Source organism: Rhinoraja longicauda, chromosome 3 (genome assembly GCF_053455715.1).
Source record: "Rhinoraja longicauda isolate Sanriku21f chromosome 3, sRhiLon1.1, whole genome shotgun sequence".
NCBI classification, from domain to species: domain Eukaryota; kingdom Metazoa; phylum Chordata; class Chondrichthyes; order Rajiformes; family Arhynchobatidae; genus Rhinoraja; species Rhinoraja longicauda.
In genome coordinates this window covers 36,821,613-36,839,508 of record NC_135955.1, presented here as the reverse complement: position 1 = coordinate 36,839,508, position 17,896 = coordinate 36,821,613, and the positions used below count along the sequence as shown (strand labels likewise).

Below are 17,896 nucleotides of genomic sequence, written 5' to 3'. Positions count from 1 at the left end.
TAGTATTTAGAAAGAAGGAACTACAGATGTCGGTTTACAAAAAGCAACACTGCTGAAGTAACGCAGTGGGTCAGGCAGCATCTCCGGAGAACATGGATAGGTGGCGTTTCGGGTTGGGACCCTTCTTCAGACTTAAACCAAATGTACAACTATCCTACATGATAATATCTCACACAACAAAGGAACTAAAGCAAAACCATTCAGAAGTTCTCTTTAAAATCGATCAATTAACTCTTGTTGTCTTCTACTTGCTATTAATTACTTCACGCCCCATAACCTTGCTTTAATTTTCTACACAAGAGTTTTGAGGAACATCTATTATCTATTATCCTGGTGGTTTGGAATCTTGGATGCATGCTTTTAGTGTGAATTAAATTGTACTCACTTGGGTTCTTTTGTAATTCTGTTTCTGCCTTTTCTATTGTCACCAGCATGCGTTCAGTCAGATCTGCTCGTTTTCCCAGTATTATAAATCCATTCCAAATATACATCATTTCCTGCCAAGAAGAATACAATGAACTTATCTAATTAATAGTAAACCACCTTAACTAAACAACTTGCTAAGCTTCTTCCATAACGTCTCCCACACTGGAAACCTCCAGGATTGTAGGTATGGGAATACCACCATATCCAAGGCATATATTTACTGTCGCTGGGTCAAAATCATGAAAATCACCACTTAACATCACTGTGAGAGTGCCTTAAATATTTGATGCAATACTGAATAAAGAGATGTGTTACACAAGAAAAAAAAACTAGATATGGGCATAACCTTCAAGAAAGAAGGTTCCACTGGGCGGCACGGACTTGGAGGGCCGAAAAGGCCTGTTTCCGGCTGTATATATATGATATGATATGATATGATATGATCAGGGTTCTTGACAGTTGCATTGCTTTTCAAACAATATTTGACTCAAATTAATGATGATTCAAACTTGATGTCTTGCATTTGGTATGCCATTGGTTCATTAAATCTCATCGAATAAGCGACGACAACAAATAAATTCTTTCTCCAAATATTTTCCACTCTCCCAGGCAACTTTTGCTTTTTGTGTTGTTTTGTGGAAATGGAATTTTAAACAGAATAATGTCAAAGCGTATAAAAAGTAACTGAAGTAATTTGTATGGTTTGTTTAGCAAATTCCCTCTTCTTTCAAACTTACCTCTCTGCCAGCATTGAATAGCTCATACTTATATCAGAGTTAAAATTGGCATCTTGGGTCAAAGTTAGTATGATCTCTAATCCCAGTCCTTGTGCCAATTTTCAGAATCCCAGTAATTGCATAGTATGAGTACATTTGGATCACAATGAATATACATTAAAACAATTATTTTCCATTATTTGCATTTGCATTTGGCAGCACTTGGCCCAATGTACCAAGGCATTTAGTACCAGGTGATAAATGGCAGGGACAGGGGGAAGTGGATATTTTAACTTTAAATTACTAATTTTTTTTCTTCAATCAATCATTAGAGCCATGACCCCATATATTAGGTGTTGTTCCTCCAATTTGTGCTGGGCCTCACTCTGACAATGGAGGCCCAGGACAGAAAAGTCAGTATGGGAATGGGAATATAAAGTGTTTAGCAACCGAGGGATCAGATAGGTTTAGGTGGACAGCGGAAGTGTTCATCGAAACAATCGCTGGAAGAGTACCTCATATTTCGCTTGGGCAGCTTACACCCCTGCGGTATGAACATTGACTTCTCTAACTTCAAGTAACCCTTGCTTTCCATCTCTCTCCATTCCTTCCCCTTCCAAGTTCTCCGAACAGTCTTACTGTCTCTGACTAAATTTTATCTGTTTGCTTTGTTGTTACCGTCTCCCAACTAACAATGATCTATCCTTGATCTTCATTCCCTTTGTCCTGTTCTCACACCTTACATTTCCTTATCTGTACACTTCCTTATCTATGTACCTCCCACTCCCAACATCAGTGCGAAGAAGGGTCCCGACCCGAAACATCACCCATTCCTTCTCTCCAGACATGCTGCCTGTCCCGCTGAGTTACTCCAGCATTTTGTGTCTATCTTCCATTGAAGTTTAGAGTTGCATCACAATACTAACCTTAACACTTCAGTTACTGACCCATAGTGCTTGAGGTGCTACCTCTCTTAGCTGACACATTTCAATGTTATTAGAGTATTAGAATCCTCACCAGGGGAGGAAGAACCAGCTTGACAGGTGTTGGAGACATATATCGTCTAGCTTTTCTTATTGCAAACTTCTCTGTGGGTAAAGATTTCCCAGCAAATCGTTGTTTCAGGCTTTCAACTCGTCTGTAAACAAATCAGAATGACATCATAGGATTTTTTTTTACATAGGAGAACAAAAGCAAGAAACAACAGAACAACATTTATGTAGGAACTTTAATTCCTCACAAAGTGCTTCACAGGGCTTCCAACAGGATCTGCAGAACATTAAAGGATACCAAGGAGAAGGAGAACTTAAGCAGGATTCTGTGACAATATCAGGAGAGTGAGACTATTTGGAAAACATTTAAGAGAGCCAATTGATACATCATGGGCTGAATGAACAAGCAAGGTGGGATATAATTAAAATTTAGCTTTAGGTATGCAGTATCTGCAAGAAATTGGTAAAGCTGCATAAGAATAAAGCCCAACCAATGCCATCAGGGTTTTAACGGATGCTCACATGCTCCAGCAATTCTCTCACACATTAGTTTCTTTTAATTATAGTATGAATTACAATATAAAGTCCATGCTGAGCAAGTTGGCATTTGGCCTACAGCCCTCTGAAACCCTGCTTATCCATATATCTGTATAAATGTCTTTTGAAAGTCGTAACTGTATCTGCTTCTATAACTTCCTATATCCTTCTCTGACAGCTCATTTCATACTACATGAGTCACTTGGGTCTATTGAATTGAATTGATTACTTGTCACATGTGACAAGTCACAGTGAAATTCTTTGCTTGCAAGGTATGCAATAGTCGCCACATAAAGGGCGCCGACAAAGTTAAAAAGCATCCGCTTTGTTCCCACCTCCCCCATGCCGGGTCTTCTTTTGTTCTCCACCCGTTTCCTCACGGCGGGCCTCCCATGCCGGGTTATCCTTTGTTCCCTCACTAGAGCAATACATGAAGATCTAACATCAAGTAGCCCTTGCTTTCCCTTTCTCTCCATTCCCTCCCCTTTCCAGTTCTCCCACCAATCTTACTATCTCTGACTACATTTTATCTCTGTACCGCCCACTCCCCTGACATCAGTCTGAAGAAGGGTCTCGATCTGAAAGGTCACCAATTCCTTCTCTCCAGAGATGCTGCCTGTCCCTCTGAGTTACTCCAGCATTTTGTGAATACATGAAGATTGTTGGGCATTTGTGCTTATGTCATTTACACACTCAAGCCTCCCATCAGCCCTGGCCAATCACACAGCTGTATAACCTAATTGGAAAGTTGATGCTTGCTTCAGTTAAAGGACTCCAGGCATGCTGAATCTGCTGGAGTCTGAGTCGTCTATTGTCTTCTATGTGAGTTGTATTTGCTGTTCTTCCTTGGTTTTGTTTGGTGCCGGGCAAAATATGTCTCACACAAAAGCGTGCACCTGACCTGATGAACCACTGTTCAATAATAATAGAAAATGCTGAAAACAATCAACAGGTCAGGCAGCATCTGTGGAAAGAGATAGGGAGTTAACGTTTCAGGTGGTTGATCCTTTGTCACACCATGACCTCTATGATATTGGATCTTTGACCTAAAGCTTTACTGTAATTACTCTTTCCACTTCTGACATGTTGAGAGATTCTGATGTTCTGTTTTTATTTCAGATCTCCAGCATCTGCAGTTCTTGTATTTTCATCAAACATTTATTTAACATACTTCTAACAGCATGGAAAGTCATCTAACCCAATTTATTTTATTTCAGGATGAACCGTTACTGACCTGAATAGTTCTTCCACATTCTCGCTGGTCTGTTTAACTTCTTTCTCAGGCAGCATGCTGAGAATTGCAGCCTTCTGAAATGTGTAAATTGCCTGCAGCAACATAGAGTCAGAGAGTCAGTGCTGTACAGCACAAAAATAGGCCCTTTAGCCCACCTTGTCCATGCTGAGTAAGTTGACCTATAGCCCTCTTGAACCCTTCCTATTCATATATCTATGCAAATGTCGTTTGAAAGTCAGAATTGTGTCTGTTTCTATACTTTCCTATATTTTCCGCTGATAGCTCATTCCAGATACGACTACCCTCTGAATGAAAAGGCTATCCCGGATGTCTCTCTTAAATTTCTCCCCTCTCACATTGGGCCTTTTCCCTCCAGTTTTAGAATCCTCTACTTTGGGAGAAATACAGTGAGGCTGGAAAAGATGCAGATAATATTTACGAGGATGTTGCCAGGACTCAGGGGCCTGAGCTTGAGGGAGAGGTTAAACAGGTTAGGACTTTATTCCTTGGAGTGCAGGAAGATGAGGAGTGATCTTATAGAGGTGTATAAGATCACGAAAGGAATAAATAGGGTGAATGCACATGGTCTTTACCTAGAAAAGGGAAATCAAAAAACATAGGTTTAAGGTGAGGGGGAAAGATTAATAGGAACCTAAGGGGCAAATTGTTTTTCAGAAAGGGTGGTAAGTATATAGAACAAGCTGCCAGAAGAGATAGTTGAGGCAGGTACTATCACAATGTTTACAAAACTCTTGGACAAGTACATGGCTAGGATAGGTTTAGAGAGAGATATGGGGGTTTCCGTAAATAAGGGTACCAACCTGTGACATGGGTGGCCAAATTTGAATGTTATTAAATCATAATGAAATACCACAGGATAAAAAATGGGCCTACCTATGTTCCTTTTGAGCTAATTTGTGATCAAAATCAGCCAAAATGTATTACTTTCAAAATTTGAAAAAAAAGAGAAAAATATATATTTATAAAACATATGGGACACTTACTGATTTCTAAACTCCCTTACAAAATGTCAGCACCTAACCACCACGAGGCCCGTAGTTCACGCCAGGGTCATTATAATCATGTTGTTTTAATTTTTTTTAAATCGCGATGAGTGCAATAAAACCCCTTTCTAACGCTATTCACGACGTTACTGAACGAGGGGGAGGGGGGGACGGACGGGGAGACAACAGAATGAGACATCGCTAAAATAGGTGAGCAAACTAGATTTTTATTTCATGATTCTAAGTTCTATTCATTATTAAGTATTTCAATGGAAAGCTTAAACACAAAATATGAACAATAAAAAAAAGAAACAATAAATATAAAAACAGTTACTCTGCTTTTAATTCACACATTTAACACGTGACCGAATTGACACTGCTACTCACGTTCTGCTGCAAAACTTTGGACATTTATCGGGTGATAAATGATAAAAATCATAAGCATAATCAGAATTTGGCTTATATAGAGTTATTTAATTGCAGATTTAATGTAATCTTTCTGGTATAAATTAGCCTAAGGATTTGATGAAATCCTGCTTGAAAAATGTCACAAAAAATGTCAAGAAACCACAGGGACACATCGGATATTTTTCTTTGTAAAAACAGATTTATTTCTCTTTGCTTCGTCTCATTATTTTGGCTATACACCATGATCTATACTTCTTAAAATACAGGATATGAAACAATGGGAATATTACATTAAAAAAACAGGAAAATAACCTGAAAGTTTGGAGACCTTCAGTTTCACTACTGAGTGTTGTATTTACAGAAACACACATATGTCAAATGCAGGCAGGTGGGACAAGTGTAGTTGGGGCATGTTGGTCGGTGGGCCAAAGCGCTTGATGGCACGCTGTACAATTCTTTCCCTTAATGTACTTGTAAAATCTCTTTGTACTTCCCTTAATATTAACTGCCATAGCTATGTCCTGCCCCCTTTTTGCCCTCCTGATTTTCTTGTTATGTATGCTCCTCAGTTCCCAAAACACCTCTAGGGATAGACGTGATCCCAGTTTCCTGTACCATGCCGAGCCTCCTTTTTTCCAACCAGAGCCTCAATTTCCCTCGTAATCCTAGCCTCCTTACTCCAACATGCTTTTGCCCTTCACTCTATGCATGCATGTATGCCCTGAACTCTTGCCACCACACGTTTAAAAGCATCCCACTTTCCCAACATTCCTTTGCCTGCAAACAACTTACTCCTATCAATTTGAGCAGGTTCCTGTCGAATACCACCTGAGTTGGTCACGTCCCCAATTCAGAATTTTAACTTGTGGGCCCGTATTGCCATTATCCCTAACTGTCATTAATTGCCATTATCCCTAACTGGCTCGAAGGGCTGAATGGCCTACTCCTGCACCTATTGTCAAAAGATTCACCCACCAACACTCCTATCACTTGCCCTTCCTAATTTCCAAAGAGTAAATTGCCCTTTCCCATGTATATATAGCTGGAAAGATAATAAAGGAGAAACAAATATATTACATACGAGTCAGTTGGAGTTTCGAGCAGAGAAAAAAATCTTTCCAGATTTTACCCATCAGCTACCTAATTTAGTGAAGTACATTCTAGATATTTCCTTTCACATCTGTACCCAGCCTTTGTTGTACATGTACTCACCAGTCCTCTCCGAATGCTAAGCTGCTGTTTTGGCATTTCACTTACTGATGCCATTTACCAAGGTCAGTCCCGCTCACTCTTTCAGCCCAATTGCAAGTGTGGAAGACTTGTACTGCCACTTGCAAACATTCCAAATTTTTGGTTTCTTTCCAATTGTTTTTGTGTTTTTCTCTGATAAATGTTTTTCTCAAGGTACGTGGATAGGAAAGGTTTAGAGCGATATGGGCCAACCATGGGTAGGTGGGATGGGGCATCTTGATCGGCATGGGCAAGTTGGGCTGAAGGGTTTGTTTCCACGCTCTATGACTCTAACTGCCTGTTTTTGTATTGCACTATTCTATGTCCTATGTTAAAACAAACTCCAAACTTCAAAATGGCTACTTTGGAAAATTGGAAACCAAATGGTTGAAATTCACATCCAGAAAGAGCTTTGCATTTAGAGTAATTATGGCAACTACAAATGACTAGCAAACAGGCTTTACATAAACCACCCTAAATTCTGTGCATTTCAAATTTACAGTAATTTGTCTGCATTTATCCAGGCTTTCAAGTCAATCCTTCATTCACAACCAATTTGATAAAGATGTTGTTTGGCAACTTTTGCAAAGATGCAATAACTTTTTTGCAAAGATTTCATACTTCAGGCCTCAACTATCATGCTCCCTCCAGCCTGAATTTTGGATTTCAAAATGAACCTTGCTTCAATAATTCCATTGTAACACAGAATGTCAATATTTTAGGACACCGTTTAACAGCAGTGGCAGATGAGATAAGATAAGAATTATTTGCAAATGTTAAACAGCTAAATTAAACAGGTTCAGTCAGGCAAGTATAGTGTGTAAATCTTTTGTTCAATTGTTCATAGGTTTACCTACTTGTGACCATCGGCTTTCTTTGCAGAGAAGGTCTGCATACCGATATGCCTCCAGCCATTGCTGCTGAAATGAGTTACTCCACATCAGCTCCCAGTAACACAGGTGATGAATCTGCCTCCACTCTTCCTGAGCTGCTATACATTCCCCAAACTTCACCTGAGCCTGCATTTCCAAGACAAACAGTACAAATTAAAATCAAGCAATTGTATTCCACAGCATTGATTTAAACAGGGACAAATGGGCTCAATTCTAAATAAAACGAAGTTATTAAAATCAAGGCAACATTTGGCAACATTCAAGAGCCTTGACAAAATTGAAAACACCGAACCCAGGAGGTAAACTTCTAACTGGTTGGAATCAACCTCATGGAAAGGAAAATAGACTTCCGTTGTTAGTTTCCTAACCTGCAAGTTCTTGGCATAGGAGCACAAATCAATAAACTGTGTATCTTCAAAGTGATTTATTAATTACTATGCCTCCAGCACAATGTCAGAAAGAAGGGTTTTGCAAATGATTGCAGGGTTTTCAGTTCATTTGCTTCTCTGGGGCAACTTAGTAGTTTCTGCCTGCATGCACAAGACCTAAACAACATTCAACAATGAGCTGATAAATAGAAAGGAACATTTTTTCCTACATAAATGCTGGTTAATGAGCAGAAAACAAAAGTCACATATTTTTTGCATTCAATACCATTATCACCTCAGAATCCAACATTGTCAATTTACTTCACAAATAAAATTTATTTTAAGATTTGTTTTGAATAAGTTTCAAAATGAATGAAACCTATATTTATATACTAAAACTCTCGTTTGTTTGTTCCTGAACTACAGCCAAAACGGTACACGATAGCACGACAATTTTATGCCCACCTTACTCACCATTGTTCCTTTGGTGCTAATGGAAGAAGTTTCATTGAAATTGGTGTTATATTTTAAAAGTTATTCACATTTTAAAGTTTAAATCTTCCCTAGGGAGGGAGGGAGGGAGGGAGGGGGGTTGGGGGAAGGAGGGAGGGGGGGGAGGGAGGAGGGGAATAAGGGGGGGTTGAGTGGGGGGAGGGGAAGGGAGAGAGGGGGAGGGGGGTTGGGGGTGGATGGAGGGGAGGGTGGGAGGGGAGGGGGGAGGGTGGGAGGGGAGGGGAGAGGGGGGAGAGGGGAGAGGGGGGGGGAGGAGAGGGTGCTGCACCAATGCCGGAGAGGTTTGGGCCCAACGGGTCCACTTGGTCTAGTCTCATCTAAAACAGTCAGCAGTCTGAGTATACTGTCTATTACAAACTAACAAAGGCTTAATGGAGCATGCAAATTTAAAGTAACTCACCGTTTCAAAGTTACCCTTGAGTATGCTTATTCTGGCGGCATAAAATATTATAATGGAACCCTAGAGAAAGAGCAAGGAGTTTGATATTAGTTTAGAGATACAGAATGGGAACAGGGCCTTCAGCCCACTGATTTCTTGCCAACCACTGTTCACCCATTCACATTAGTTCTATATTATCCCACTTTCTCATCCATCTCCTATACACCCAGGGCAATTTTACAGAAGCCAATTAGCATACAAATCTGCACGTCTTTGGGATGTGGGAGGAAACTGGACCACTCAGAGGAAACCCATACGGTCACGAGGAGAACATGCAAACTCTGCACAGGTAACATCCAAGGTCAGGATTTATCCCGGGTCTCAGATGCTATGAGGCAGCAGCTCTACCAGATGCGCCCACTGTGCTGAATTCTCGGTTCTATCAATGTAAGCCAGATGCAAAATTGCATGATCAACACAATTTTAAAAGTGAAATGATTTCATTTCTGCAGATACTCCTGCGATGTTTCCATCCACTTACCAGCACAGATAAAGCTTGCTTTAACATTCTATCCAAAAGAGTGTGGATCTGAAAAGCAGCAGTCTGTGATTGTTTGGAGACACAAGACTGCAGGTGCTACAGATCTAAAAGTCCAATTAGACTACTTTGCAGAGGAACTACTTTGAAGTTCACATGGAGTACAGAACAATATTTATCCTTCAAATAGCACATGGCAGAGACGGTCAGTTCGATATCTCTGTGCAACTCTCTCCTGTAGATGTTTTCTGCAGTAGTTTATTGAATGCAAGGCTCAATTACATGCTCTTCAAGTCTCTTGAATGGAAGTCAGCTCATAACCTTCTGACATAAAGGAGTGCTATTGAGCTGAGAGACTGCCTCTCTTCCAATTTGTAGGGAGACCACAATTATAGATCAAAATGGTGTGGGATAATTTCAAAACTTTACATTTCATGCATTGGATGCCATTCTCCATTATTATTTCTAATTTCCCTTTGAGATTTTCAGCAAGCCTTTCCTTCTGTCTAGGTTTGCTTCTGGAAGTATATCATAACTATCTGATGTGATTTGATGCACTTTCCTTATTAAAGCCTCACCAAAGATTTTGCCGGGTTTCCAGTGGAATCACTACCACACAAATGACACACAGTCATGTATAGGAGGGTACTGCAGATGCTGGTTTAAAATCAAAAATAGACACCAAATGCTGAAGTAACAGGCAGCTTCTCTGGAAAGAAGGAATGGGGAAACAGGCCTTTTGGCCTAACTTGCCCTTACTGACCACTTACTCTACACTAGTCCCACCTGCCTGTGTTTGGCCCATATCCCCCTTAACTATCCTATCCATGTACCTGTCCAAATATTTTTTAAACATTGTGATAGTACCCACCTCAACCACCTCCTCTGGCAGCCCTTCCATATAACTACCACCCTTTGTGTGAAATAAGTGTCCCTCATCTTCCGATTAAATCTTTCCCCTTCACCTTAACCCTATGTGTTGATTCCCCTACTTTGGGTAAAAGACTATGTGCATTTACCCAATCTATACCTCTCATGATCTTATACAAATCATTAAGATCACCGCTCATCCTCCTGCACTCCAAGGAATAAAGTCCTAGCCTGCTCAACTTCTCCTTATAGCTCAGGCCTTCAAGTCCTGAAAACATCCTCGTAAATCTTCTCTGCATCCTTTCAAGCTTAACAACATCTTTCCACAGGGTGACCAAAACTGAACACAATACTCCAAATGTGGCCGAACCAATGTCTTGTACAACTGTAACATAACCTTCCAACTTCTATACTCTATACTCTGACTGATGAAGGCCAATGTGTTGAAAGCGTTCTTGACCACCCTATCCACCTGCGACGCCACTTTCAAGGAACTACAGAACCCTCCAAAATGTTTGGGACAAAGACCCATCATTTATTAATTTGCCTCTGTACTCCACAATTTGAGATTTGTAATAGAAAAAAATCACACGTGGTTAAAGTACACATTATCAGATTTTAATAAAGGCAATTTTTATACATTTTGGTTTCACCATGTAGAAATTACAGCAGTGTTTATACATATTCTGTTCCTCAATACTTTCTATAACCCCATCATTCATGGTCTCTGAAATTGCATTTCCTCACCTTTATTAGTGTTAAATTCTGTCATTTCTCAGCCCATTTCATCAACATATTAATATTCTCCTGTAGCCCAAGACTACTCTCCACACGATCAACAACTTTACTCAGCTTCATGTCATCTGCAAACTTGCTGATTATATCTTTACAGCCACATCCAAATGCTTCACAAATTTTACACACAGGTCTCAGCATCAATGCCTAAATAGACATCAAATCACAAAAACAACCTTCTGCCAATTCTCCGTTGCCAAGCCAAATTTGGATCCAATTTGCCCTAGATCACATGGGCCCTAACCATTTGGATTAGTCCCCCATTTGGACCCTTTTCAAAGGTCTTACTGAAGTCTTTGCAAACCATGCACTGCACTGCCTTCATCCATACAGGGCCGTCTTAACGCATGGGCCTGATGGGCACTTGCCCGGGGCCCCACGAGCATAGGAGCCCCATGCTGATCTGTGTATGTTAAATGACTTGCAATAAATAAATACTACTTTAAAAATGTAGGTTCAATAAGTGCTTTTTTCGCAACATTTTCGGTCCCTAAGTGCTTCTCACAGCGATCTGTTTTGCAACAATTAGCTCCCTAAGTGCTTTGCTTTTCCATCCCTAAGTGCTTCTCACAGCGATCTGTAAGTGCTTTTCGCAACAATGTAGCACCCTAAGTCCATCGCTAAGTGCTTTTCGGTAAGTGCTTTTCGCCGGCACGACAGGGGGGGGCTGGTAGGGAAAGGGGGGTGGGGGAGAGTAACGGTAGGGGCCCCAGTACACTGCTTTGCCCGGGGGCCCATAATGCTGTAAAAACGGCCCTGCATCCATAGGCTATACAACCTCCTCAGAAAATTCAATCAGATTGGTCAAACAAGATCTACCCTTTCCAAAGCCATGTTGGCTATCTGTGAACAGTCCCTGCCTTTACACTCTCTGCAGCTATCTTGTGAGGATAATCTAACATACTTATTGCAACAAAATTTGTTTTAGAAATGAATTGCTTTTCAAAAATTTTACTTGCTTTCTTGGTATTTGGCAAGGCTTGAATATTCTAGGTTATGTTCCTACACTAATGATTCACGGGCAAATGTACCAGACTGTACATCACAACAGTTAGAATAGGAGCTTGAATGAAATCTTAAAAAAATCGAAAAATAAGCAAAAGAGTTACCACGAGCCTGTCCTTACCCAGTATGGTCTATGTATGACTCCAATCTCTTATCCAAATGATGGATTTTTAACTGTCCTCGGAGGCGGCCTGGTCAGCCAAATATTAGATGAAATTATCGACAATGCCTTCAGTAGATGGTCTGCACCATCTTTAGAGTGAAACGGGGCACGGTGGCGCAGCGGCAGAGTTGCTGCCTTACAGCGAATGCGGCGCCGGAGACTCAGGTTCGATCGTGACTGCGGGTGCCGTCTGTACAGAGTTTGTACGTTCTCCCCGTGACCTGCGTGGGTTTTCTCCGAGATCTTCGGTTTCCTCCCACACTCCAAAGACGTACAGGTATGTAGGTTAATTGGCTGGGCAAATGTAAAAATTGTCCCTAAGGTGTAGGATAGTGTTAATGTGCAGGGATCGCTGGGCGGTGCGGTCCCGGTGGGCCGAAGGGCCGGTTTCCGCGCTGTATCTCTAAATCTAAATCTAAAAACTATATAGCTGGATAATAATTACCAAAGAAATTTGTATCCCAAGAATGAAAAATATTTTAATGATTTTTAAAAGATCATTTAAAAAAATGGTGTACAAATAATTCTATTTTAAAAATCTTTTTGTTAAGTCTTACTTAGATGGTAGTGGACACATCTTGATCCTACTAGTCAACAGTGGGGTCTGGGACTTTGCACCAAAAGACCTAATTCAAATCAGGAAATTATAATTTGTAAACATTGATGTGTTGTAAAATACTTACATTGGGATACTTCTTGAGGTAGGGTTCAAGTAGTGATTCGGCTTCTTGGAGGTTGCCTTCACCTCCACCTGTTATGAAGTTTCATAGTTCAGGGGTTATTTTGCTTCATAAAAAGATACAACTGAATAGAACAGACATCAAACTAATATATTACTTCCACTAGAATGCTCACTCAAAAAGAACAAAAATATTCCTACTTATAAAATATCTTTCACGGCATCCAGATGGGTAATTAAAACTAAGAACAGTCACTGTTGTAAAGTCAGATACGTTTAACATAGAAACAGGCCAACCTCATCCATGCCAACTAAGATGATTTTCCATGCTAATCCCATTTGCCTGAATTAGGCCATATCCCGCTACTCCTTTCCGATCCAATTACCTGTCCAAATGCTTTATAAACATTGAGATAATATCTTCCTCCACTATCTCCTCTGACAGCTTGTTCCAGTTATTCGCCACCTCTGTGTGAAAAATTTACCCCTCAGATCTCCTTTAAATTTCTGCCCTCTCAGTATAAGACTTTACTCTCTAGTTCTAACATGTCCTGGCCTAGGAAAAGACTGTGACCACCCGCCTTATCTATGCCCCTCATAAGTATGTTTACCTCTATAACATTACCACAGCATCCAACATTCCAGTCAGAATAAACACATCTGTACTCTCTCCATTGTCACCACATTCTTCTTGTAGTGTAGTGATCAGAACTACACATCATGCTCCAAGAGTAGGGTTTGTACAGCTGCAGCATGATGTCCCAATTCTTACACACAATGCCTTGAACTATGAAGGCAAGCATACCAAATGAGTTTTTCATTGCTCTATTGATCTGTGTCTCCACTTCCTGTGCATCGTGTCCCTAAGGTCCCTATCCTTTAGTAAAACAATGCTAGAGTAATCAGTGGGTCAGGCAGCATCTCTGCAGGACATGCATAGATGGCGTTTCAGGTCAGGATCCTTCTTGAGACGCAACATGGATAGGCGACGTTTCGAGTTGGGACCCTTGCTGAAGGACCCGCTGAGGTACTACAGCACTTTGTTCTTTACTGAAGATTCCAGCATCTGCAGTTCCTTGCCATTTACCATCTACTCCATATTTTCTAACACAACTCACAGCTAAACACATTTCCTCATATTTTCAGGATTAAGTTCCATCTGCCACCACTCCATCCCACTTTCCAGCTGACCTACATATTGCTATATCTCTAAACAACCTTCTTCGCTATCAGTGGCTCCATCTATTTTTGTGTCATCTGCGAACTTACTAAATCATGTTGCATACATTCCTATCCAAGTCATATGATGCAATCAATGGTGAGAGGGCCAAAATTTAATAGGCAGCTGAGGGGCAACTATTTCACTTACAGTGTGGTGGGCATATGGAACAAGCTGTCAGACAAAATAGTTGAGGCAGGCACTATAATAGCACTTAAAAGACATTTGGACAGATGCACAAATAGGAAAGATTTAGAGAGAGAGGCCATGTGCAGGCAAATGGGACTAGCTTATATGGAGCATTTTGGTTGGCATGGATAAGTTGGGCCGAAGGGCATCTTTCCATGTTGTATGACCCAATAAAGATTCCAGCACTGATCCCTGCGATATACAACGTCTTACAGATTTCCAGTCAGAAGAACACCTATCCACCACCAGTCTCTACCCCCTTCACCAAGAAAATGGTGCATTTAGTTCACCAACATGTCTTGCAACCCTAGTGCCTTAACTTTATTGTTCAGCCTACTATGTGGGATCTTGTCAAATGTAGGGAATGCAGCAGCCAGTTACACAAAACAGGATGCTATAAACAGTATTGCAATACCGAGCAAATAAAGTTACCTTCTTATAAAATTATGTATTGTTCAATTATAAGGTGTGAGGATTGAGTGAATTTATAGGAGACCTGAGGGGATGGTATGTGTAGATCAGTGCATGTTCCTTTAACATAGTGACCTCACCACTACTAACCACTCCCCATTGTCTCTTGTATAATTGTAGCTTCCCCACCTCCAGCTCGCTCTCTAGTTCCAGTGATGACCACGGACAGCTAGGGCATATCTTGTGTAGTGACATTAATAAACAATATCCAGTAAAAGACTCTGTGTGCAAAGGACGTCTCTTTACATGGTGTCAGAGCGGTAGACTTGCGTCTCCTGTTTATCGGGTTTTTATTTTTGTGAATTTGTTCGTCCCAGTTGTGTCCCATCCTTCCACTTTGCCATGGCTCCCTCGTGTCGTCGTCCGGACACGCTCGTTTTTGATGAGGACATAGTGCACCGCTGGACTGTCTTCCAGCGGGACTACGAGCACTATATAGCGATTGCCCATCCTGATGCAACTGCTGCGATAAAAGCTCACCTGCTCCTCAACCTGGCTGGTCCGGAGGCAATGGAACGCTATGCGTCGTTCGAATTCGTCCCTCCGGAGGACCGCAACGACCCGGTATGTCTCATGGCTAAGTTCACTGCCCTGTGCGATATACCCACCAATAACATTATCGAACGTTTCAACTTTTTCTCGCGGCGTCAGACTCCAGGGGAGCACGTTGACGCCTTCATTGCATCTTTAAGACATATGGCTCGGCGGTGCCGCCTTCAAACGATTACACCCGACGAGATGATCAGGGACGTCCTGGTCAACGGTCTCCTAAACTCTAAGCTGCGGGATGAGCTCCTGATGAAGCCTGACCTGTCGCTAACGGACGCCATACATGCCGCACGCATGGCCTCTGCTGTTGGCTCAGTATCTCGGCCGGCGCCCCAGGACATAAATTTCACCAGCCGCCGGCGATTGAATGACCCGCAGACCAGGGTCGCCCCCTCCGCGCCCACTATGGTCACCCCTCGCAGATGCCCAAACTGCAACTTCTCGTCACACAGGTATAACGTTTGCCCAGCGCAGGGCAAAACTTGTAATTCCTGCGGGAAGCAGAACCATTTTTCAGCAGCTTGTCGTTCTCGTGGGAGACCTGTCCCTGCTCCTAGAGGGAGTCTAAACAACCTTGCGAACGATGATAGCGCAACCGGTTCCCGGTACCAACATGAGGAACTCCATGGCTCAGATACGGCTTCCTCCCATGGAGACTCTATGGTGTTTTCGCTTTTGGGTGCACCTGCATTGATAACGGACCCATCCGTGCATGTTACAGTCAATGGACACTCCTTCCCTGCCAAGGTCGATACTGGGGCTTATGCAAATGTTATGTCTGTGGGCCTCTTCGAGCAGATAAGCTCGGGGGAGAGGGTTACTCCTGACAACTCCCGCCTCCATGCCTATGGGGGAGGCGTTCTGATTGCCGTGGGAAAGGCAACGGTTATCTGTACTGTTCTGAAGACCTCTCGGCCCCTCACGTTCCTCCTGCTAGCATCTGACAACGTCACCCTGCTGGGCGCCCGTGCATGCCAGGACTTTGGTTTGGTCTCATTCCACCGCGACATCCACCTGGTGCAGGCCCCCATGGACCCCCTGATCGAGTACCCTGACCGATTTGATGACGTCCTGGGGAAGCTGCCCTGTGCCTACAAGATCGTTGTGGACCCGGGGGTCGACCCAGTGGTCAGACCGGCCCACCGTGTGTCTTTTGCCATGAAGGGCCGCGTGGAGTCCACACTACGTGGCATGGTGGACATGGGCATCCTCAAGGAGGTGAGTGCCCCCACCCAGTGGGTCTCCACCATGGTGGTCGCTGCCAAGAAGGACGCGAGCGAGATCAGGATCTGCATCAACCCCAAGGACCTGAACCTGGCTATTAAACGCCCGCACTACCCCATGCGGACGGTGGAGGACGTCGCGGCACAGGTCGGTCCAGCCACAGTTTTCTCGGTCCTGGATGCCAAGAGCTCCTTTTGGCAGATCCCGCTGGATGCACGTTCCTCCTTCCTGACCACCTTCAGCACACCGTTCGGCAGGTTCCGTTTCCTCCGCATGCCTTTTGGGATCAACTCGGCAAGCGAGGTTTTTCAGCGTACGATGGAGCAGCTGTTTGCTGGGTTGCCGTGCGCCATCATTGTGGATGACATCCTGGTGTACGGGAGGGACGTCGCTGAGCATGACCGACACCTCCGCCAAGTCCTGGACAAGGCTCGTGAGATCAATCTCAAGCTTAATCGAAGGAAGTGTCGGTTCCGCGTTGAGGAAGTCACCTACGTCGGCCACGTTTTCACGGCGGGGGGCCTGAAGCCAGACCCCGAGAAGACGGCGGCGATCACCGAAATGCCCGCTCCCACTGACGTGCCCGGCCTGCAGCGCTTCCTGGGCATGGTCAACTACTTGGGTAAGTTCATACCCGACCTCAGCGAACTGAGTGCCCCCCTGAGGGAGCTGACCAAGAAGGACAATGCCTGGGTCTGGCTCCCGCACCACCAATCGGCCTTCGTGGCCCTGAGGTACAGACTCGCACGGACCCCCACTTTGCAGTTCTTCGACCTGAACAGGCCAATCGTCCTCACCTGCGATGCATCTCGGTTCGGCCTTGGTGCTGCCTGCCTGCAGCTCTACGACGACCGACAGCTGCCCGTCTCCTATGCCTCTCGCACAATGACCCCTGCTGAGCAGCGCTACGCCCAGATTGAAAAGGAGCTCCTTGCCGTGGTGTTCGCGTGCTCCAAATTCAGAGACTACGTTCTGGGAAAAACTTTCACCATCGAAACTGACCACCAGCCGCTGGTCTCTATTTTAAACAAGCCCATCCACGCAGCCTCGTCCCGCTTGCAGCGAATGATGCTGCAGCTGCAGCGTTTTACATTCGAAATCGTGTACCGCAAAGGCAAGGAGATGTTCGTGGCAGACACTTTGTCCCGTGCCCCACTACCTTCCATTTCACGCCATCCGTACGAATCGGCTGACCTGATGGTGTTGAACGTCAACATCATTCCATCTTGGCAGATGCAGTCCCTGGTCACACACACTGCCGCTGATCCGGACCTTCAACAGCTTGAGGGCGTCATCCGCCGTGGCTGGCCTGAACGACGGTCTTCCCTGCCGGCTGGTGCCGTGCCCTACTTCCTGGTTCGGGATGAACTGGTGCTGCACGCGGGCGTGGTGGTGAAGGGTCACAAGGTTGTGGTGCCGGCTGCGCTGCGAGATCACTACTTCCAGACTGCCCACAACGGACACCCAGGGGTGGAGGCCACGTTATCCCAGGCC

At 43.5% G+C, this 17,896-nt stretch overlaps 1 protein-coding gene across 5 annotated transcripts in view; it reads right to left on the bottom strand.

The window, feature by feature from the left end:
• ttc39b (tetratricopeptide repeat domain 39B) overlaps positions 1-17,896 on the bottom strand; it is a 132,991-nt gene that overhangs the window by 15,198 nt on the left and 99,897 nt on the right. For all 5 annotated transcript variants that reach the window (XM_078395944.1, XM_078395946.1, XM_078395942.1 and 2 more), the window contains 6 exons: positions 12,755-12,822; positions 8,722-8,781; positions 7,405-7,566; positions 3,906-3,997; positions 2,160-2,280; positions 386-497 (listed from right to left, as the gene is read on the bottom strand). In XM_078395944.1, coding sequence (XP_078252070.1) covers positions 386-497; positions 2,160-2,280; positions 3,906-3,997; positions 7,405-7,566; positions 8,722-8,781; positions 12,755-12,822 — 615 coding nt within the window. The remainder of the gene's footprint in view (positions 1-385; positions 498-2,159; positions 2,281-3,905; positions 3,998-7,404; positions 7,567-8,721; positions 8,782-12,754; positions 12,823-17,896) is intronic.